Source organism: Terrapene carolina, unplaced genomic scaffold (genome assembly GCF_002925995.2).
Source record: "Terrapene carolina triunguis isolate 2854851 unplaced genomic scaffold, T_m_triunguis-2.0 Scaffold89, whole genome shotgun sequence".
Classification (NCBI taxonomy): Eukaryota; Metazoa; Chordata; order Testudines; family Emydidae; genus Terrapene; species Terrapene triunguis.
In genome coordinates, this window is record NW_020664440.1 from 34123136 (window position 1) to 34144869 (window position 21734).

At 44.3% G+C, this 21734-nt stretch overlaps 1 protein-coding gene across 3 annotated transcripts in view; it reads right to left on the reverse strand.

Annotated features, from left to right (window-relative positions):
- The window catches only part of FBLN2 (fibulin 2), a 182169-nt gene that overhangs the window by 54320 nt on the left and 106115 nt on the right, over positions 1-21734 (reverse strand). For all 3 annotated transcript variants that reach the window (XM_024208809.3, XM_024208810.3, XM_024208808.2), the window contains exons 3-4: positions 17061-17172; positions 9337-9466 (exon numbers count right to left, since the gene is read on the reverse strand). In XM_024208809.3, coding sequence (XP_024064577.1) covers positions 9337-9466; positions 17061-17172 — 242 coding nt within the window. The remainder of the gene's footprint in view (positions 1-9336; positions 9467-17060; positions 17173-21734) is intronic.

A 21734-nucleotide genomic window follows, 5' to 3' on the forward strand; every position in this document is an offset into this window, starting at 1 on the left:
GGGGGGGGGCCAGACTGGGCTGCGCCTCCTCCCCCCACACCCGCATTACCTGCTTCAGGCTTCCCGCGAATCAAATGTTCGCGGGAAGCAAGGGAGGGGGCGGAGTTGGGGCGGGGACTTTGGGGAAGGGGCGGAGTTGGGGCTTGGGTGTGGGCGGAGCTGGGGGCGGGGCCGGGGCCCCGTGGAGTGTCCTCCTTTTGGAGGCTCAAAATATGGTAACCCTAATAGTGAATGGTTATAAAATGCTTGACAGCGCTCAGAATCTCCTTCCTCCAGATGAGTGATGAGAGTCAATATGTCCAGTTCTCATTTATACCTCTGCAACCCCACTGAGACTGTCCATATGAACTAAGACCAATGATTTCAGTCTAGTTCAGCTGCAGACAGCAATCAACGGCATGGAACAGAAGCCACATTTAAACTGGCACCAGCTGACAATGTCAGCAGAAATTCCAAGAACTGAATGGGATGAAACTGAACTAAGCTCTCTCTTCTAGAGCTGGTCACACCAAACCAGTCTCCTATCAAAGGCTGGTTTCCTCCCAGCGTCATGCTGTGCCATTCACATACCATCCCTGTCAAACTTGGACTTTTCATCAGCACTGCTCCCACTATGGACAGGGCTGTAACAGAGAATTTTGGCTTTTAGGCCTTCCTCCAAAAGACCCACAAAATGCACTGCATGGAACTCAGTTTTTCTGCATCTGAAGAATGAAGCGCTAAGTCGCCTCTGTGAAGATTTAAACCTGTAGTTTCAGGGAGACGACATATTTCATACCTGATGTTCAGGCCACAAAACTGTTCCCCCTCTTTGCTCACTCTACTCTCTCGTCTTCTCAGCCGATGGGCCTGGTCTACACTACCCCCCCACTTCGGACTAAGGTACGCAAATTCAGCTACGTTAATAACGTAGCTGAATTCGAAGTACCTTAGTCCGAACTTACCGCGGGTCCAGACGCGGCAGGAAGGCTCCCCCGTCGATGCCGCGTACTCCTCTCGCCAAGCTGGAGTACCGGCGTCGATGGCGAGCACTTCCAGGATCGATCCGGGGCACTTCCGGGATCGATTTATCGCGTCTTAAAAAGACGCGATAAATCGATCCCAGAAAATCGATTGCCTGCCGCCGGACCCTCCGGTAAGTGTAGACGTACCCTTTGCTCTAGCACACTGCATGTCCTAATGTGGCTTACACCGCTATCTATTTGTAAGAGCTTCAGAAATTTAATAGACAATCAAACACTGTACACAGCTGCACATTTAACAACCACAGAGAAAAATCCAAAAAGATGTATTGGGCCACCTTTTCTAAAGTGAAGTCTGTTCACACCATTTTTTTGTGTAGGCACAAATCTGTAATTGCAGGCCCTACTCCTGCCATTGACAAACTAGCCTTTGGTACTACAGCTGCTTGAAGTATTTGTCAAAACATTGTTTCCCAACAAAAATAGCTTTTCAACTAAAACGTATTTTCATTTTGTTAGCAATGTTCTATGTTTGGTTTAAAACAAACAAAACCCTTATGAATGACTTTGAATGGCCACTAGGAATGACAATGAATAGTTATGGGGCCAGGGAGAGGGAGTGAAAATGACTCTACTGCGAGGTAGTTAGGCCATGCACCTAGGATATGGGAGACCCAAGTCCAAATCTCTGCTCCTATGACTGATTATTTATCAACAGTAGAACTGCTTCAACAGTAGAGGCTGAGGCCTGGTCTACACTACGAGTTTAGGTCGACTTTAGCCGCGTTAAATCGAATTAAGCCTGGACACGTTCACACTACGAAGCCCTTTCTGTCGACTTAAAGGGCCCTTTAAACCGGTTTCTTTACACCACCTCCGACGAGGGGATTAGCGATAAAATCGGCCTTAGGGGGTCGGAATTGGGTTAGTGTGGACGGAATTCGACGTTATTGGCCTCCGGGAGCTATCCCACAGTGCTTCATTGTGACCGCTCTGGACAGCACTCTCAACTCAGATGCACTGGCCAGATAGACAGGAAAAGCCCCGCGAACGTTTGAATTTCATTTCCTGTTTGCTGAGCGTGGAGAGCACAGGTGACCCCGCAGAGCTCATCAGCACAGGTAACCGTGATGGAGTCCCAGGATCGCAAAAGAGCTCCAGCATGGACAGAACGGGAGGTTCGGGATCTGATCGCCATATGGGGAGATGAATCAGTGCTGGCCGAACTCCGAAGCAGTAAACGAAATGGCAAAATATTAGAAAAGGTCTCCAGGGCCATGAAGGACAGAGGCCATAACAGGGACGCACAGCAGTGCCGTGTGAAAATTAAGGAGCTAAGGCAAGCCTACCACAAAGCCAGAGAGGCAAACGGAAGGTCCGGGGCTGAGCCACAAACATGCCGCTTCTACGCAGAGCTGCATGCCATTCTAGGGGGTGCAGCCACCACTACCCCAACCGTGTGCTATGAGTCCCTCACTGGAGAAACACACAGGGAAGCGGGTTCTGGGGACGAGGAAGATGAGCATGAAGATAATGTAAATAGCTCACAGCAGCAAGGAAGCGGAGAAACCGGTTTCCCCAACAGCCAGGATATGTTTATCACCCTGGACCTGGAACCAGTAACCCCCGAACTCACCCAAGACCCTGTGGGCACACAGGGGACCTCTGGTGAGAGTACCTTTGTAAATATTACACATGGTTTAAAAGCAAGCGTGTTTAATGATTAATGATTAATTTGCCCTGGCAATCGCGGCCAGTACAGCTACTGGAAAAGTCTGTTAACGTGTATGGGGATGGAGCGGAAATCCTCCAGGGACATCTCCAGAAAGCTCTCCTTCATGTACTCCCAAAGCCTTTGCAAAAGGTTTCTGGGGAGGGCTGCCTTATCCCATCCGCCATGGTAGGACACTTTACCATGCCAGGCCAGTAGCACGTAGTCTGGAATCATTGCATAACAAAGCATGGCAGCATATGGTCCCGGTGTTTGCTGGCATGCAGACAACATCCATTCCTTATCGCTCTTTGTTATCCTCAGGAGAGTGATATCATTCACGGTCACCTGGTTGAAATGGGGCAATTTTATTAAGGGGACATTCAGAGGTGCCCCTTCCTGGTCTGCTGAACAGAAATATTCCCCGCTGTTAGCCACGCGGTGCGGGGAGGGGTGAAGTGATCATCCCAGAGAATTGGGTGTGTGGGGGAGGGTTATTAGTTGGGTTTGTGCTGCACGTTAACCCTGAAACCACAGCCCCTCCTTTTACATTGCAAACCCATTTTAAATGGCCAACCCAACGGGTGCTTGGTATGGTTAATGATAGCAGTACTCTTTGAAACCATCCCCACATGTTAAGAAGGTTAAAAAAGCCAAAAGACTGTGTCTTACCATGGCTGCCTGCAATCTGAAATCTGTGACCTGGCACTGCGTGAGTGATCTCTCACACCAAACAGGCAGGCCCTCAATATAAGAGGAAAAATGCGACCTTGTAACGAAAGCACATCTGCTGTGTAATGTGAACAGCAAATTGTAACGTGAAAGAGTGTACACATTGTTCTCTAAAATGTATCTTTTTTAACCACCTCTCCCTTCTCATCCACTAGCTGCAAATTGTTCTCCTTCACAGAGGCTAGTGAATATTCAAAAACGGAAGCGAAGGACGCGTGATGAAATGTTTACAGAACTACAGACTGCCTCCCACGCTGACAGAGCACAGCAGAATGTGTGGAGGCAGTCAATGACTGATTATCGAAAAGCCCAATATGAGCGAGAGGAGAGGTGGCGGGCTGAATCGCGGGCTGAGGAGGAGAGGTGGCGGGCTGAATCGCGGGAGGAACAGAGGAAGTTGCGGGCTGAAGATGAGAGGTGGCATCAGCTTGCACACAGAAAACAAGAGTCCATGCTCCGGCTGCTGGAGCATCAAACTGATATGCTACAGCGTATGGTTGAGCTGCAGGAAAGGCAGCAGGAGCACAGACCGCCGCTACAGCCCCTGTGTAACCAACAGCCCTCCTCCCCAAGTCCCATTGCCTCCTCACCCAGACGCCCAAGAACACGGTGGGGGGGCCTCCGGCCACACAGTCACTCCAGCCCAGATGATTTCCCGAGCAATAAGTGTTAAAGTTTTAAACTGCAGTGTGTCCTTTTCCTTCCCTCCTCCCCCACCCATCCCGGGCTACCTTTGCAATTATCCCCCTAGTTGTGTGATGAAGTAATAAAGAATGCATGAATGTGAAGTAACAATGACTTTATTGCCTCTGCAAGTGGTGCTTGAAGGGGGGAGGGTAGTAGGTGAGGGTGGGGTTGTTGGTTTACAGGGAAGTAGAGGTAACCGGGTGGGTGGGGGGGGGCAGAGATTTCATCAAGGAGAAACAAACAGAAGTTTCAAACCGTAGCCTGGCCAATCACAAAACTCATTTTCAAAGCTTCTCTGATGCACACCGCACCATGCTGTGCTCCTCTAACCGCCCTGGTGTCTGGCTGCGCGTAATCAGCGGCCAGGCGATTTGCCTCTACCTCCCACCCAGCCATAAATGTCTCCCCCTTACTCTCACAGAGATTGTGGAGCGCACAGCAAGCAGCAATAACAATGGGGATATTCTTTTCGCCAAGGTCTGAGCGAGTCAATAAGCTGCGCCAGCGCGCTTTTAAACGCCCAAATGCACATTCCACCACCATTCGGCACTTGCTCAGCCTGTAGTTGAACAGGTCCTGATTCCTGTCCAGGCTGCCTGTGTACGGCTTCATGAGCCATGGCATTAAGGGGTAGGCTGGGTCCCCAAGGATCACGATAGGCATTTCAACATCCCCAATGGTTATTTTCTGGTCCGGGAAGAAAGTCCCTTCCTCCAGCTTTCGAAACAGAGCAGAGTGCCTGAAGACGCGAGCATCATGTACCCTTCCCGGCCAGCCCACGTTGATGTCGGTGAAACGTCCCTTGTGATCCACCAGGGCTTGCAGCAGCATTGAAAAGTACCCCTTGCTGTTTATGTACTCGGTGGCTTGGTGCTCCGGTGCCAAGATAGGGATATGGGTTCCGTCTATCGCCCCACCACAGTTTGGGAATCCCATTGCAGCAAAGCCATCCACTATGGTCTGCACGTTTCCCAGAGTCACTACCCTTGATATCACCAGGTCTCTCATTGCCCTGGCAACTTGGATCACAGCAGCCCCTACAGTAGATTTGCCCACTCCAAATTGATTCCCGACTGACCGGTAGCTGTCTGGCGTTGCAAGCTTCCACAGGGCTATCGCCACTCGCTTCTCAACTGTGAGGGCTGCTCTCATCCGGGTATTCTGGCGCTTCAGGGCAGGGGAAAGCAAGTCACAAAGTTCCATGAAAGTGCCCTTACGCATGCGAAAGTTTCGCAGCCACTGGGAATCGTCCCACACCTGCAGCACGATGCGGTCCCACCAGTCTGTGCTTGTTTCCCGGGCCCAGAATCGGCGTTCCACGGCATCAACCTGCCCCAGGAACACCATGATTTCCACATTGTTGGGGCTTGTGCCTTTGTGAGAGGTCTAGGTCCATGTCCATTTCCTCATCACTCTCGTCGCCGCGCTCTAAAAACCACCTCCTCGGCTGGTTCCGGTTTTGCTTTGGCATGTCCTGGCTCTGCATATACTCCAGGACAATGCGCGTGGTGTTCATAGTGCTCATAATTGCCGCGGTGATCTGAGCGGGCTCCATGATCCCAGTGCTAGCTATGGCGTCTGGTCTGAAAAAAGGCGCAAAAGTAGTATCTGACGGACCAGGGGAAGAAGGGAGGGAGGGGCGAGTGACGACATGGCGTACAGGTACAGGGAATTAAAATCAAGAAAGGTGGCTTTGCATCAGGGAGAAACACAAACAACTGTCACACAGAATGTCCCCCCCCCCCCCAAAGATTGAACTCAAAAGCCTGGGTTTAGCAGGAGGGAGGGAGGAAGCAAATGAATACAGAATAAATCTATTTTTTACATCTTAAGACGACGGTGCAGCATGACTGATAGCCCTCGGCATTTTCTGGGTGCTTGGCAGCAAATACTGGGCGCTTGGCAGTTAGCCTTCAGGTCTATTGCACGATCTGATACCCACTGCAGTATGACAACGATGGATACCAGTCGTAATATACTATCTACTGCCCAAAAGGCAAGGGGTTGCTGCTGTGTAGCAATCTAGCCCCACGTCTGCCAGCCCCATGTCTGCCAGCACCCAGATCGCCCTCGGCCTCTTCTGGGTGCTTAGCAGACAATACTGGGCACTTGGCAGAAAATAGCATACTACGACTCTGCTAACGTGCGATGATCCAACAGGGGGCATGGCAGAAAATGGCATACTACGACTGATAACCATCATTGTCTGCCCAGGTGTCCATGATCGATAGCCACTGCTGTCCGACGAGGACGGTTACCAGTTGTAATAAACCATCTACTGCCAAAAGGCAAGGGGGCTGGTGCAATGCAGCCCCACGGCTGCCAGCCCCACGGCTGCCGGCACCGAGATCGCCAATGAAGGCTACCAGTCATGCTGCACCGTCTACCGCCAAAAGGCAGTTAGCTGCTGCTGCTGCGTAGCAATGCAGTCCCACATCTGCCGGCACCTAGATGACATATGGTGACGGTGAGCTGAGCTGAGCGGGCTCCATGCTTGCCGTGGTATGTTGTCTGCACAGGTAACCCAGGTAAAAAGGCGCGAATCTATTGTCTGCCGTTGCTGTGACGGAGGGGGAGGGGCCTGACGACATGTACCCAGAACCCCCCGCGGCACTGTTTTGCATCATCCGGGCATTGGGATCTCAACCCAGAATTCCAATGGGTGGCGGAGACTGCGGGAACTGTGGGATAGCTACCCATAGTGCAATGCGCCGGAAGTCGACGCTAGCCTCGGTACTGTGGACGCGGTCCGCCGAACTAATGCACTTAGAGCATTTTATGTGGGGACACACACAATCGGCTGTATACAACCGATTTCTATAAAACCAGCTTCTATTAATTCGATCTAATTTCGTAGTGTAGACATACCCTCAGACAGTCCCATACCAGAATAGACCATAGCCCAATGGCTAGGACACTTTCCTGCAATGTAGGAGACCCAAGTCCAAATCCCTTCTCTACATCAGGCAGGGTCATCCACATCAGAGGTGAATTCTCTAACCCACCACTGAAGCTGCCTCTCCCCAGGACCGTTCAGGGAATCTAGTCTTCATTTGCTTTTTTCATAAATGCCAAAATCAAAATGAAAAATTTTGAGTCAGGCTGAAACAAAACATTTTGATTTTTTGTTTGGCCGAAACTATTTGGCGAACTTGGCATGAATTTGCAAATAGTTTTGTCTCTACAGAAACTGCATTTGTTGGCAAATAACTATTTGCTGAAAAAAAAGTCACCCAGCTCTATTCATCGCTTCATGTTCTGCTCCTCTCCAGAAATATAATGTCTTGAAATGTTGGTTAATTGTGTTAGACTACAAGATCTTTTGAAGATCTTATTCCCTGTAAAGTCCTTACACTTAGAACAGTTAAAAAGCAATAGCCATAATGGAAAGAAAAAAAGATATAACCATATAGTTTTCCCGTTAGCATTTTCTATGATGCGACCAATTAAAGGAGAAGTGTTTGATTATAATATTGTTGAAACGTCTTTCTTAATTTTCAAGAGATGTGATTTACTATTATTATTTACTTTTCCTTCTGTTAGCAGCAACTATATCCTAGGAGCTGTGCAGACAGAATAGAAAGGCAAAGCTCCTGCCTTGAAGAGAGTAGAGTTTAAAATCACTTCATTTGAATGAAAGCATTACATTAATGTCTGCACAGCATGGATTCACAGTGCTGAGGATTGCAAGTTTTTCTACAACTAAGATACAAATGATAGTGCAGAGGAGAATTTTGCCTTACATCTAAACTAGGAGTGCTCCACTGGCACTGGGTGACCAGATGTCCCAATTTTATAGGGACAGTCCCGATATTTGGGACTTTTCCTTATATAGGCACCTATAACACCACCATCCCCATCCCGATTTTTCACATTTGCTATCTGGTCATCCTACATTGGCACAGGAATATTATACTGGCAAAGCTGCACAGTGCACTTTGTACTGGTAGAGTGAAACCACCCCACCACAAACAAAACAAGCTATACCAGGAAAAGCACAGCTTTGCCATGTAATTGGGTCTACACAAGGGGCTTCTGCTGGCACGACTATGCTGGTTAGGGATCACACCTCTGACTGACATAACCATGCTGGCAGAAGTCAACATCGACCTGGCCTTACTCATTGAGAGTTCCTTGTATGTGAAGCAAGCACAGTACAGCAATAGTGCTCTGCACTGCATATACGACACCCACACACAGATCTAAGAGTAGCATATTTGCCTTATTTCTGAAGTAACTAAAGGCCAAAATCTACCCACAAATAGAGTTGTGAAAGTTTCATTGATTTCTCTGCATGTTTCTGAGGGCAGAATTTTAGCTCTAAACCAATATTATTTTGAAGACTTAATCATCCCCTAGAAATGATAAGCCTGCATATCTAATTAAACCCTATGCTACACAGTGGATGACCTTATATTTTCCTTACTAACAAATCAAGTTATTTGCAACACTCTCGGATGCATTAGAACAGACAGAGCTAATACGTTTCTTGATGACACAATGGAATATTACATTTGAGCATACAAACACCTACGTAAATTCTGATCAGTGTTTAAGGAATTCTGAAACCTTCTCTTCAGACCCAAACTGGAGAAATGTGCATAACAAATAAGAGGCCAGATCCTTAGCTGGTGTAAACTGGCTTAGCTCCTTTAACTTCAATAGAGCTAAACTGATTTAGACTGGCTGAGGTTCTGGCACATGGTTCATTACTCAAACCACCAGTTAATAGCCCATCTTTATTTATGAGAAAAAGTCTCTATAGTAATCTAAATATTTGTTTCTCGTCAAATTTTTTGTTTAGCTGGTAAATTAAACTGCTATTCAATAATGTGTCTAAGCTGACAAATTGTTCAGTAATGGGCCTTTCCAATTATATCTTTGATTAAGCTATTCCCTATCATTTTCTAAAATCTACTACTGCCGATATAAAAACTGAAATAAACTTCTCCCACCCTCTTCCAAATGGAGAAAGTAATAATAAAATAGCAAGTTTAATCTTAACAATGAGAGAGAAACAATACAAATTACCTCATTACAAAGTTTTAGAACTCTCAGGCACAATTGAGCCTGAATGCAAACTACTAAAATATTTAGCTAAGTATGATTTCCATGCCTTGCCCATGCAACTTTATAAATAACTAAACTCCATGATACAAATATAAAGCACCTTTAAAAAAAATTGCACAAAACTCAATAAATCTGCATCAGAATAGGACTTGCAAAAGTACCAAAGGATCTTGCCTTATAAAAAGATCTTCCACAGGTATCGCTTTCGTCGGGTCCACACAAATCTCCTTCCTTGGCTGCGATCATGCCAGCAACACAGCTGTTTTCTTTTAAGTATGAGACACAACACTGCTGCTGAGCAATTCTGCAAAGATGGAACAGGATTAAGTGTTAACTGGCATTCAAAAGGTAGTGCCATCAGGTTGCAAGAATATACAGTAAGAATGTGTGCCACTGGACATAGAAATATGCATTCCATGACCTTTTTTCACATGTATACTATACTATGTGTGACATCTTGTTGCCACTGAAGTAAATGGGAGTTTTGCCATTGACTTCAATGGAGCCAGGATTTCACCCATTAAATTCTATCTTAGATTGGAAAACGTGACTTATAATGAAAGACTTAAGGAGCTCAATCTGTTTATCTTAACAAAGAGAAGGTTTGATCCCAGTCTATAAGTACCTAAATGGAGAATAGAAATTTGATAGTAGAAAGCTCTTCAATCTAGCCTGCAAAGATATAAACAAGAGCCAATGGCTGGAAGTTGAAGCTAGACAAATTCAGGCTCAAAATAAAGTGCAAATATTTAACCTGGAGAGTAAATAATCATTGGAATGACTACTCCGGTATTGTGGTGGGTTCTCCATCACTAGACATTTTTAAATCAAGATTCTATATACTCTCTCTCTCTCTCTCTCTCTCTAGTTCAAACAGGAATTAATTCAGTGAAGTCCTGTGGCCTCCTGGTTATACAGGAGGGCAGACCAGATGATCACAATGTTCTCTTCTGACTTTATAATCTATCAATCAGCATTCAGATAACATAATGCCTGGCACTATATAAATACTATAGACCAATGGATTAAACCTCATTCAACATATAGCAGTGGTGGGCAACCTGCGGCCCATCAGGGTAATCTGCTGGCAGGTTGCGAGACAGTTTGTTTACATTGACCATTGTGACGGGTTGGATCACAGAAACCCCTTTGAGAACTGCCAACTGATGTGCCAAGACTACTCCTGCTTTCCTGCCCTGGCAGCTTAGGACTCCAGCACCCTGTCTTGCTAAGCCAGACACGCCCGACTGCTCCAACACAGACCCAGGGTCTGAATTACTTGCCTCACAGCTGCAGACTTAACTGAAAGCAGCTTACAGAAGTGTTCTTGCCTTTAACACTCAGATGCGCAATTCCCGATGGGGTCTAAAGCTTATAATCTACTGAGTGTGAGCATCCTATTAAAGCTTATACAGGGTAAACTCATAAATTGTTCGCCCTCTATAACACTGAGAGAGAGAGAGATGCACAGCTGTTTGCCACCCCCCGCCCCCAGGTATTAATACATACTCTGGGTTAATTAATAAGTAAAAACTGATTTTATTAAATACAGAAAGTAGGATTTAAGTGGTTTCAAGCAGTAACAGACAGAACAAAGTGAATTACCAAGTAAAATAAAATAAAACACGCAAATCTAAGTCTAATACAGTAATACAATTGAGTACAGATAATATCTCACCCTGAAAGATGCTTCAATAAGTCTGTTTCACAGACTGGACACCTTCCTAGTCTGGGCACAATCCTTTCCCCTGGTACAGCCCTTGTTCCAGCTCAGGCGGTAGCTAAGGGATTCCTCATGATGGCTCTCCTCTTTGTTCTTTATATATCTTTTGCATAAGGCGGGAATCCTTTGTCCCTCTGGGTTCCCACCCCCTCCTTCTTAATGGAAAAGCACCAGGTTAAAGATGGATTCCAGTTCAGGTGACATAATCACATGTCACTGTAAGACTTCATTACCCACTTGCCAGCACACATGTATACAGGAAGACTTACAGGTAAACCAGAGCCATCTGCAGTCAATTGTCCTGGTTAATGGGAATCAAGATTCCAAACCACCATTAATGGCCCACACTTTGCATAATTACAATAGGCCGTCAGAGTTATATTTCATATTTCTAGTTTCAGATACAAGAGTGGTACATTTATACAAATAGGATGCTCACACTCAGTAGATTATAAGCTTTGTAATGATACCTTAGAAGAGACCTTTTGCATGAAGCATATTTCAGTTGCGTTCGCATATTTTCAAAAAATCATATAGAGTGCAATGTCATAACCATCCGCAAGCACGGCTGCCTGCAGCTCCCAGTGGCCGTGGTTCGCCGTTCCTGGCCAATGGGAGCTACAGGAAGTGGTAGCCAGCCCCCGCCACTTCCCGCAGCTCCCATTGGACAGGAAGGGCAAACTGTGGCCACTGGGAGTTGTGGGCAGCCGTGCCTGAGGACAGTCAATGTAAACAAACTGTCTCGTGGCCCGCCAGGGGGATTACCCTGATGGGCCGCGTGCAGCCTTCGTGCTGCAGGTTGCCCACCACTGACATATAGTATTATACTCATGTTCTTAACCTTATGGTTTTGTGGTGGACCCATTTTGAGGTGATACAAGAGAAGTAGGGAAAGGATTTACTTTCTCCAGGCAGAACCCTTATTGCTGGTGACAGCCAATTCCAGTGCCTGCCACAAAGTATAAGAATTGTCCAATAGGGGGCATCCTGGTAACAGTGCACCCAAAGGGCATAAACTCAATCTTCTCCAACCCGCAGTCTCACAAACATGCACTGGTTGTAAGGGATGTTGCTTTTTAACAGCCAATGGCTAATAGCCAGTTAATTATCCTTTACTGACAGCAAGTTCCAAGCCAAAAATGGTTGTCAATAAGATATGTATGATTATTACAACAAAGAAACAAGTCTCCCTGGAAGCAAACTCCCCCCTCCTTTTGTTTTTCCCCTGAGAAAAAATATTGCCAATTCATTTTTTTCCTGATGCTTGAAAAAAAAATTGGAAGGAGATGTCTCATATTCCTGCACAAACTAGCCCGTGACTGCAACTTGGCCATTGGCCATTCACACTTAAAATGTCAATGGCCAGCCGCACCAGGTTTAAGTTAATATTTACATGCTGGACAATGTATGAATAGTGTTATCAGTTAATCACTGGTCTGTGGTTGAATAAAGGAAGAAGGTCTTTTTTCCCTTTGTGTTTTGTTTTTTCAGTAATGTTTGCTTCTTGTTTCACTGTGAATTGACAACTAGAAAAAAAACATAGCCGTTTGTTTGAAATTTTAGTGGTTAATGTCCAACCATATTTGAGGATTGAATCTAATTTTTTACTGCCATCATAGGACATCTGAAATTTTATTGATGGCTCTTTGAAAATGTCCAAGAGACCACACTGAATGAAGTAGTTTTTGTGGACGTAAAGCACCTACAATCCAAAAATCATTAGCTGCTGTTAAAAGGCCGAAGTCTGCATGGATTAACGTTCCTCAGAAATATAACATTTTGCCATGAAAAAAAGAGTACAATGGTGATCCAGTGCTATTGGAATTGGTTATTTTTATACTTGTAACTTCTTTAGGGCTGGTCTTCACTATGGGGAGATCAACGCTGCTGCAATCGACACACCAGCAATGCTTAAATTGCAGCAAGGGAGGTTTAAATTGGACATTAGGAAAAAGCTTCCTAACTGTCAGGGTTGTTAAGCACCGGAATAAATTGCCTAGGGAGGTTGTGGAATCTCCATCATTGGAGATTTTTAAGATCAGGTTAGACAAACACCTGTCAGGAATGGTCTAGATAATACTTAGTCTTGCCATGAGGCAGGGGACTGGACTAGATGACCTCTCAAGGTCCCTTCCATGTCTATGATTCATGTAGCTGGAGTAGCGTCCCTTCGGTTGACTTATCCCGGTAGTGAAGACAAGCCCTTAGACATTTCAAGATGGTTTAATTTTGGGTACTGTACCACTGAACCATTAGCGGAGCAGATAAAAGCTTTACATTATGTACTCTTATTTATTTCCTATTCACAAACCCATTCTTAGATGGCTATGTAGATGGATTGTTGGATTCTGGGGCCTTTCTTAAAAATTCACACTGGTGTAATTACATCAATGTATTAAATTGGTGCAAGCCTCCAATATAAACATGCTTCCCTGACACAAAGCAGGGCTTGAACCAGTGCAGTTCAACAAGGTAACATATGTCATGGGATAAGAAAGAAGGTCCCCGCAGGGATCTGTAACTGGCTAAAAGATAGGAAACAAAGGGTAGGAATAAATGGACAGTTTTCACAGTGGAGAGAGGTAAATAGAGGGGAGGGATAGCTCATTGGTTTGAGCATTGGCCTGCTAAACCCAGGGTTGTGAGTTTAATCCTTGAGGGGGCCACTTAGGGATCTAGGGCAAAAATCAGTACTTGGTCCTGCTAGTGAAGGCAGGGGGCTGGACTTGATGACCTTTCAAGGTCCCTTCCAGTTCTATGAGATAGGTATATCTCCATAGCAAGGTTCTCCAAGGACCTGTTCTGGGATCAGTGCTGTTCAACATATTCATAAGTGGTCTGGAAAAGATTTTAATACAGTAAATTAACCCTTGTTTAAAATATTTAAGACATTTTAGCTAGTTTTGACTTTTCTCATTGACATTATGGATAGAATATTGCACGTACCCCAATAATACCCAGGTCAAACTGGCTGCAAAGTTTGCAGATGATACAAAATTACTCAAGATCGTTAAATTCAAAGTTGACTGGGAAGAATTACAAAGGGATCTCACAAAACTGGGTGACTGGACAACAAAACAGATTAAATTCAATGTTGATAAGTACAAAGTAATGCACATTGAAAAACATACTCCCAACTGTGCATACAAAATGATGGGTTCTAAATTAGCTGTTACAGCACAAGAAAGAGATCTTGGATTGATCATGGATAGTTCTCTGAAAACATCTGCTCAATGTGTAGCAGCAGTCAAAAGCAAAACCATAAGCAAAGGAATAGATATTAAGATAGAAAATATAAATACCACTATATAAGTCTATGGTACACCCACACCTTGAATACTTAGTGCAGTTCTGGTCATCCCATCTCAAAAAAGATACATTAGAATTGGAAAAAGTACAGAGACGGGCAACAAATATGATTAAGAGTATAGAACAACTTCCATATGAGGAGAGATTTAAAAGACTGGGACTGTTCAGCTTAAAAAAGAGATGACTGGGGGGATATGATAGAGATCTAAAAAATTACGAATGGGGAGAATAAAGAAATGTTATTTACCCCTTCAAATAACACAAGAACCAGGGGTCACCCAATGAAATTAATAGACATCAGGTTTAAAGCAAACATAAGGAAGTATTTCTTCACACAAAGCACAGTCAACCTGGAGATGTTGTGAAGACCAAAAGTCTAACTGGGTTCAAAACAGAATTAGATAAGTTCATGGAGGATAAGTCCATCAATGGCTATTAGCCAAGATGGTCAGGGATGCAACCCCATGCTCTAGGTGTTGCTAAACCTCTGACTGCCAGAAGCTGGGACTGGATGACAGGGGATGGATCACTCAACAATTGTCCTGTTCTGTTCATTCCCTCTGAAGTATCTGGCCCCAGCCACTGTTAGAAAACAGGCTACTGGGCTAGATGGACCATTTTCTGACTCAATATGGCCATTCTTTATGTTCTTATCTATATAAACGGGATGGGTGTAAGCCCTGCTTTATTCTAGTGTGGTGCATCTATATTAGGAGTTTGTATTGGTTTGACTGCATTGATGTAGTTATCCCAGTGCAAATTTCCTTAATGTTGACAGGTCTTCAGCAGAACTTTTCTATGCTCTAGCAGTCACTCCTTGTTAATTTATTGCTGTCATTTCTTGGCAGTCAGTTTGACCCAGGAATTATTGGGTTATATTCAACACTATATCCATAATGTCAAAGAGAAAAGTCAAAACTAGCTAAAAAGATCTTACATATTTTAAACAAGGGTTAATTTACTGCTTAAAATGAGGAGGACTGGGGGGAAGGGGAAGGAAGAAAAACGTATACCATTATAGTTTTGGGTTGTTTTTAAACTTGTGACTCCTGGATATAGTAAGAAAAATCTCACTGTCTGGGTGAGCTAAATACCATGTCTGTATTAACTATACAGAGGGCAGGGCGTCTCATTTCACACATCATTCCCAATGAGCGGCATGAATCCCAAAAAGTTGTGCAAACTTTATACTAACCTAAACTTCACACCAATAAAAATAATTTTAATTCATATATTTTCCATTCCCCACCTAGAGGAATTGTTCCATCATGGAACAAGCAAAAGTTAGGCCTGGTGGGTAGGTGAATAGAAAACATCCAAGGAAAACCCAGGTGCTGCAAGAGGCGGTGTGGGTGATTTAGTTAGTAGCACCACAGCCTTTGAATCTGTACTGATCTAATGCCCCAGCATAGTGCTACGGGACACTAATGTTGGGACATTCTAGGCTCACCTCAACTGGTGTAAATTGGCATAGCTACCAGCCCCATGAAGCTGTGCTCTTTTACTCCAGCTGAAGATCTGGCCCTTTCATCTTTCAGATGTGACAAAAGATCAAGTGCACTTTTGATCATTTGCAAAAAAAAGTCTAGTTCTTAATAATTTGCTATCCTGGACACAATAGTAGTTAACCTGTAGAGTCTATGTCATCCTGTATTTTTCTGGATACCAATAGAACTGAGTTAGCTGCTCTGCAGGTACTTGGTTGCCCATAGGTACTTACAGACATTTTGACATACAAATAGAACATCTATATGTGTATCTGTATGATGCAGGTGCAAACAGCCATGCCTGCTTTAACAGCTCCTAAAGGACACAATCGGTTTTCTGTCCAGGTTTTCATACTCTGCCTATCATCATAGCATCTGATTGATTTATAGGATACAGATTCTAGCATTTGTTACATGAAGTTTTTGAATCTTTAAAACACGTGTATGAGTGCAACTGTTGTAATTTTGCAAGTGCAGACGTGGAGCTTATGTTTTCCAATTCATATATTTGTTGTGTGTAAATACTGCTATATTACAACCCAATGGACTGGATTTTAATCTCACTTACATTGGTTTTCAACAGTGTAGCACCTCTGACTTCAATAGATTTACTGCTCCTTTCCACCAGCACGAGTTCAGAAATAAGACCAGCATCTTAAAATGCTGAAATCACTTTAAAGAATCCGCATGGTTTTCATATTTGACACTCAAATTATTTTGTTTCTACTTCTGCCTCTTTTTCAGACTAGAAAGAGAGAGGGTATGAAATGGAATTAAGTTAACATGTTATCCATGTTACCCCGCTCTTTTCTTAACTGCCATCCTTTTCTTCTCCACATTGGGATGAGATCAGATATCCTCACCCACCTAGAGCAGTACTTAATGTGGCAAGCACTTCCCTTGATTCCAATGGGGCTATGGGATCAGTGGTGTCCAATTACAGGTGAGCAAGGGCATCAGAACCTAGCCTTTGGAACATATTCTCCCACCTACCAGATTAGTTGTCAAGTTTACCATTTAAGAAAAAGTAAGGAAAATAATTTAATTTAATATTTGTCAACAAAAGTGTAAAGAACATTCGGCTGCACTGTCTTAAAATCTAAAAACTCCACCAATCTGGGTACAACAGGGAAGCTAAACACTGGATTTTGTTTTTGAGCAGCACAAACTTTAAAAGCTTCTGTTTACATTAGGTTCTAGATCTTGGGAAAAACTCTTCTCATTCTGCCCTTACATATTGCCAGTCAGCCAGCAGTCTAATCTGGAGGATGGACTTGGTTCTAGCCCCCTGGAGATTGGCCAGTTCATGCAATCATTAGGCTTCCTCTAAAGCAATCTCACTGAATGACTCTGGATCACTTTGTTTTTGGTTTACGTACCTGCAAATATCACCATCAGTCCCACTGACTGGGATTTCTGTGCATTCCCCATTGTCTATAGCCCACTGTTGTCCAGCTGCACAGCAAGTTTCAATTAAGTCCTTTGTGGAACCTGAAAAAAAGGAGACACATAAGATGGTTTTGTGAGGAGAGTTTTTGTTTTTAATTGAAAATAGGTTTCAAATAAGAGGACTTTTAAAATCTTCTATTGGCTAAATGCACAGCTTGAAAATTCATTGATCAGGACACACAGATGAATGAAGATAGACATAGGGATGGACTTAAGTGGCAGGCTGAAATTTTATTAACTTAACACTGGGGAGCGGCGCTATATGCCCAACTTCCACCTTCTCTCATGTACCAGGCCTATAAATGGATCTAACACGGGGTGGGCAAACTTTTTGGCCCGAGGGCCACATCTGGGTATGGAAATTGTATGGTGGGCCATGAATGTTCACAAAATTGGGAGTTGGGGTAAGGGAGGGGAGGAGGGCTCTGGGGTGGGCCTGGGGATGAAGGGTTGGGGGTGCAGGAGGGTGCTCTGGGCTGGGACCGAGGGGCTCAGAGGGCAGGAAGGGGATCAGGGCTAGGACAGGGTTGGGGCACAGGAGGGGGTCAGGGGTGCAGGCTCTGGGTGGCGCTTACCTTAAGCAGCTCCTGGAAGCAGCGGCATGTCCCCCCCTCTGGCTCCTATGCAGAGGCGCGGCCAGGCAGCTCTGCATGCTGCCCTATCCGCAGGCGCCACCCCTGCAGCTCCCATTGGCTGCGGTTCCTGGCTGCCCCTACGTGTAGGAGCCGGAAGGGGGACATGCTGCTGCATCTGGGAGCCGCACAGAGCCACAGCATGCATGGAGTGGGGCAAGCCCCGGATCCAAACATATGAAGGGCCGACTGTGGCTCCCAGGCCATAGTTTACCCACCCCTGGTCTAACGTGTGGTTAAAGGGCTCCCACCATATAATCCATAATGCAGGTAGACCCTCCCTGACCTAGAACTCAACTAACTTCTGAATTCTTTCACCCTCTTTCCCATGAGGGGAGTAAAAAGATACCAAAAGGGTCTGTGAACTATGCATCCATGATTCTGTGATGATGGTGTCTGTCTGTCACTCTCTCTCACAGACACACACACACAGGCCCTCTGCTAATTTGGCCCAATGGGAAAAATTCCTTCCTGAACCCAACGTAAGTGATTGGTCAGACTCACAGCATCCCTAACACACAGTGTCCATACTACAACTACAGAGAAAGAGGGAGGATGGGCAGCTGAAGGGGACAAAAGGCCCCCAATAGATTTAAATTAATGGGGGAGAGTAAGGGGGCCCAATCAATACTCAAGCACCCCTCTGCATAGCTAATAGGAGATGGTGAGCCCTTGGAGAAGGGGCCCAGCCCTACATTCCCAAGCATGCACTCTCCCTCTTCTTTCTGGCCTATCTATCCTACTGCCAGTCTGACCAATCTTCCTCCCCAGGGAGATGGGGGCGGGCTGGCATTTGGGTTTTCAGCATTTAGAAGACAACACAGAAACAGCAATCTTCATTTTGAAAAAAAACAGTACAAATGTAGTTCTCCGGACTCAATCCTTCTCCCGCTGAAGTCAATGGGACTTTGTTTATTGACTTAAATGGGAGCAGGAATTGGTCCTATGTCTATCTTTAAATGGTTTCCATAGCTCTGCAATGAATGCTTGCAAAGCATTCAAAGTTTAATCAAAGGTTATACTTAAACCTATCTTTGGAAAATGAATATCTTTAGAGCGTGATCATTCCAAAGATATTTAGTGGTGCACAAAACAAAGTACATACTGAAACTTGCCCTCAACCATTTGAAATTTATATAAAGATGCATCTCCACTGGCATACTATGTTTCCTAGCTGGTTGTGTGCACTGCACGTACATACACTATGTGATGGACATTTTGGGAGGACAGAGATTTGTATAACCCATAAGTAGATCATTTACTCCATACTAATTCAATATACCTTTCTTTGTATTATACTAATAAGGAACACAGGCAGGATTATTACATAGTAACAGCCTCTATTCCTGGTCTGATGAGACAAAGAAAGGGGTGAACATTCCATCATCCAGCATGGTTGGACATATTGGAGCACACAACATTTTCTTTTAAGGAGACAACTAGAAGATTTAAATGGGAGGAAAGCCATAATTTGTTTGAAGATAAATCCATCTTTGAGACATCCAAAAACCACAATAAAAATCACATTTGATTCAGTTCTCAGATGGGTTTAGTTTGTTACCGAACTGTTTACATGTAATGGGGACTCTCCCTTCAGTAGTTGGGAGAGGAGATCCATTACAACTTGTGCATAAACACTACATAACAGATATGCATGAATATTTCCTTGATCTATTGCACATGCATGCCTCAGTGCTGCTATGTTTCATTGAATTATACAAGATGAATGAAATTTAACATACAAGTAGTAAAAAGACATAATGACAACAAACTGTGAACAAATGTTCTTTGTCATGGTCCCAGGAAGCTAACAGGATTTAGCAAGGGTTTTGTTCTGTAGATTTTGACAGATGAAGTGTTAAGAAATTGTTGCCATAAAGTGGATTAAAGTTTTGCTCATACAACGTTTTCCTGGAATATAATCCTAGAGCTGAATTTGATGCTTTAGTTGGTTTAAGCCACAATAAAAAGGCCCTGAGAGACATAGCGCTGAATCGGCTGATTAGCTGATGTAAAACACAGGTGTAAGATGTCGTAAAAAACATGGAAGTCTGGAACACTGCGCTATTTGATACATTTTCCCTACTGGATTAACATTTAAACAGTAACGCTCAGGAATAAATGAAACATAATTTACACTAGCAAATTTTCAACGTCTCAAACAAACATATGATTTTATAAAATACAGAGGGAGGACTCTCTTTAGGACAGGGACAGTATTTCATTATGTCTGTACAGCACCAAGCCCATGTCTGGGGACTTGCTGTGTTACTGTAATGCAAATAACAAACAACAATATTAATAATGGCCATCAAAGTGATACTAGATTGCAGGGCTTGGAACTTGAGGACTGGCCCCAACCCCTGACACCTTCTGGCCATTGGTGTGCCACGTCTATTAGGAAGGTCCTTGCATTGGCTAGTGGGTGGTGAGATACCACCTTAAAAAAACAGGTGCAAGCAGGTACCCACCTCCCTACTCAACTCAATGATCCCCAACAAGCCTGCAGCAACAAGTAGTGCTTCTGCTGATGCGCTGGCTATGGGACCTACCTAGGTCAGAAAGTGACCAGCTATGTACTTTTTAGTGGGATTTTGAGGTTTAAAGGATACATTATACGGGATCCAGTGTTATGAGTTTAGACTTCTGATAAACACGCTGATGAAAATGGCAAGCAAAGCATATTAAAACAAAATTAAGAGTTATGAAAAGAGACAGTGGAATTTTACCCAGCTTGAATCATGGCACATCTTGTCCTTTTGTTTGGCTAAAAAACGATACCCGAATTATTTTGAAAACCATACTTTTTAAGTGCTTAATTTGCACAGAGACAGAGAATGCTTTCCACGCCTCGTTAACCTTTCCAGACCAAATTCTGGTTTTAACTAATTACCGGGGGTTACCTACAGATGGAAACAATAGGATGAAAGCATTCCACAATTTTGTCTGGCACCTGAAATGTGTGACTTCCATGGATGGCAATGGAAGTTAGGCAGCTAAATCCTGAGCACCAGGGCCGCCCCAAGCAGCCAAACAAAAAACAAAACAAAAAAAATAGCCGTGATCGCGATCTGCGGCGGCAATTCAGCGGGAGGTCCTTCGCTCCAAGCAGGAGTGAGGGACTGTCCGCCGAATTGCCGCCGAACAGCTGGAGGTGCCGCCCCTCTCCGAAGTGGCCGCCCCAAGCACCTGCTTGGTAAGCTGGTGCCTGGAGCCGGCCCTGCTGAGCACCACTTCAAAAAGTGTTGGGATGTATTTGTCAAAACCGTAACAAGGTTCAAAAAAGAACTAGATAAATTCATGGAGGATAGGTCCATCAATGGCTATTAGCCAGGAATGGGTAGGGATGCAAAACCATGCTCTAAAGTGTCACCAGCCTCTGTTCGCCAGAAGCTGGGAATGGGCAACAGGGGATGAATCACTTGATGACTATCTGTTCTGTTCATTCCCTCCTAAGCACCTGTCAGAAGACAGGATACTGGGCTAGATGGACCATTGGTCTGACCCAGTATGGCCATTCTTATGTTCTTCTCTACCAATACTCAGGTGAGTAATACTTATACAGGAAAGAGGGAAATCAAGACTTCCTGCTCTATAATGGCATTATCAACAATTTCATTGCTCTAGAATCACAATAAGACTCATTAGGGGCCCAGTGTTTTAAAAGTGTCAAAGGATCTGAGACAAAAATGGAAGAAATTGAGCTTTTCCTTGATTAGAGACCTGCAATATTCTTGTGTATTACATTATTACAATCTAATTAGTAAGAATGATTCAATACGCATTCCATTGAATAGTCTGTTGTGCTCAGCAACCAAGAATATGACTCGCAAGTTGTAATCTTTCAGTTATATAGTTTTCCATTATTATAAATCTCAGTGTTGTTGCCTTGTTTTTTGCATGTCAGCTGTAATGTTAAATGGTGGTTATTCCAGTATACTGAGTTTGCTGAAAAAAGTAAAGCAACATCCT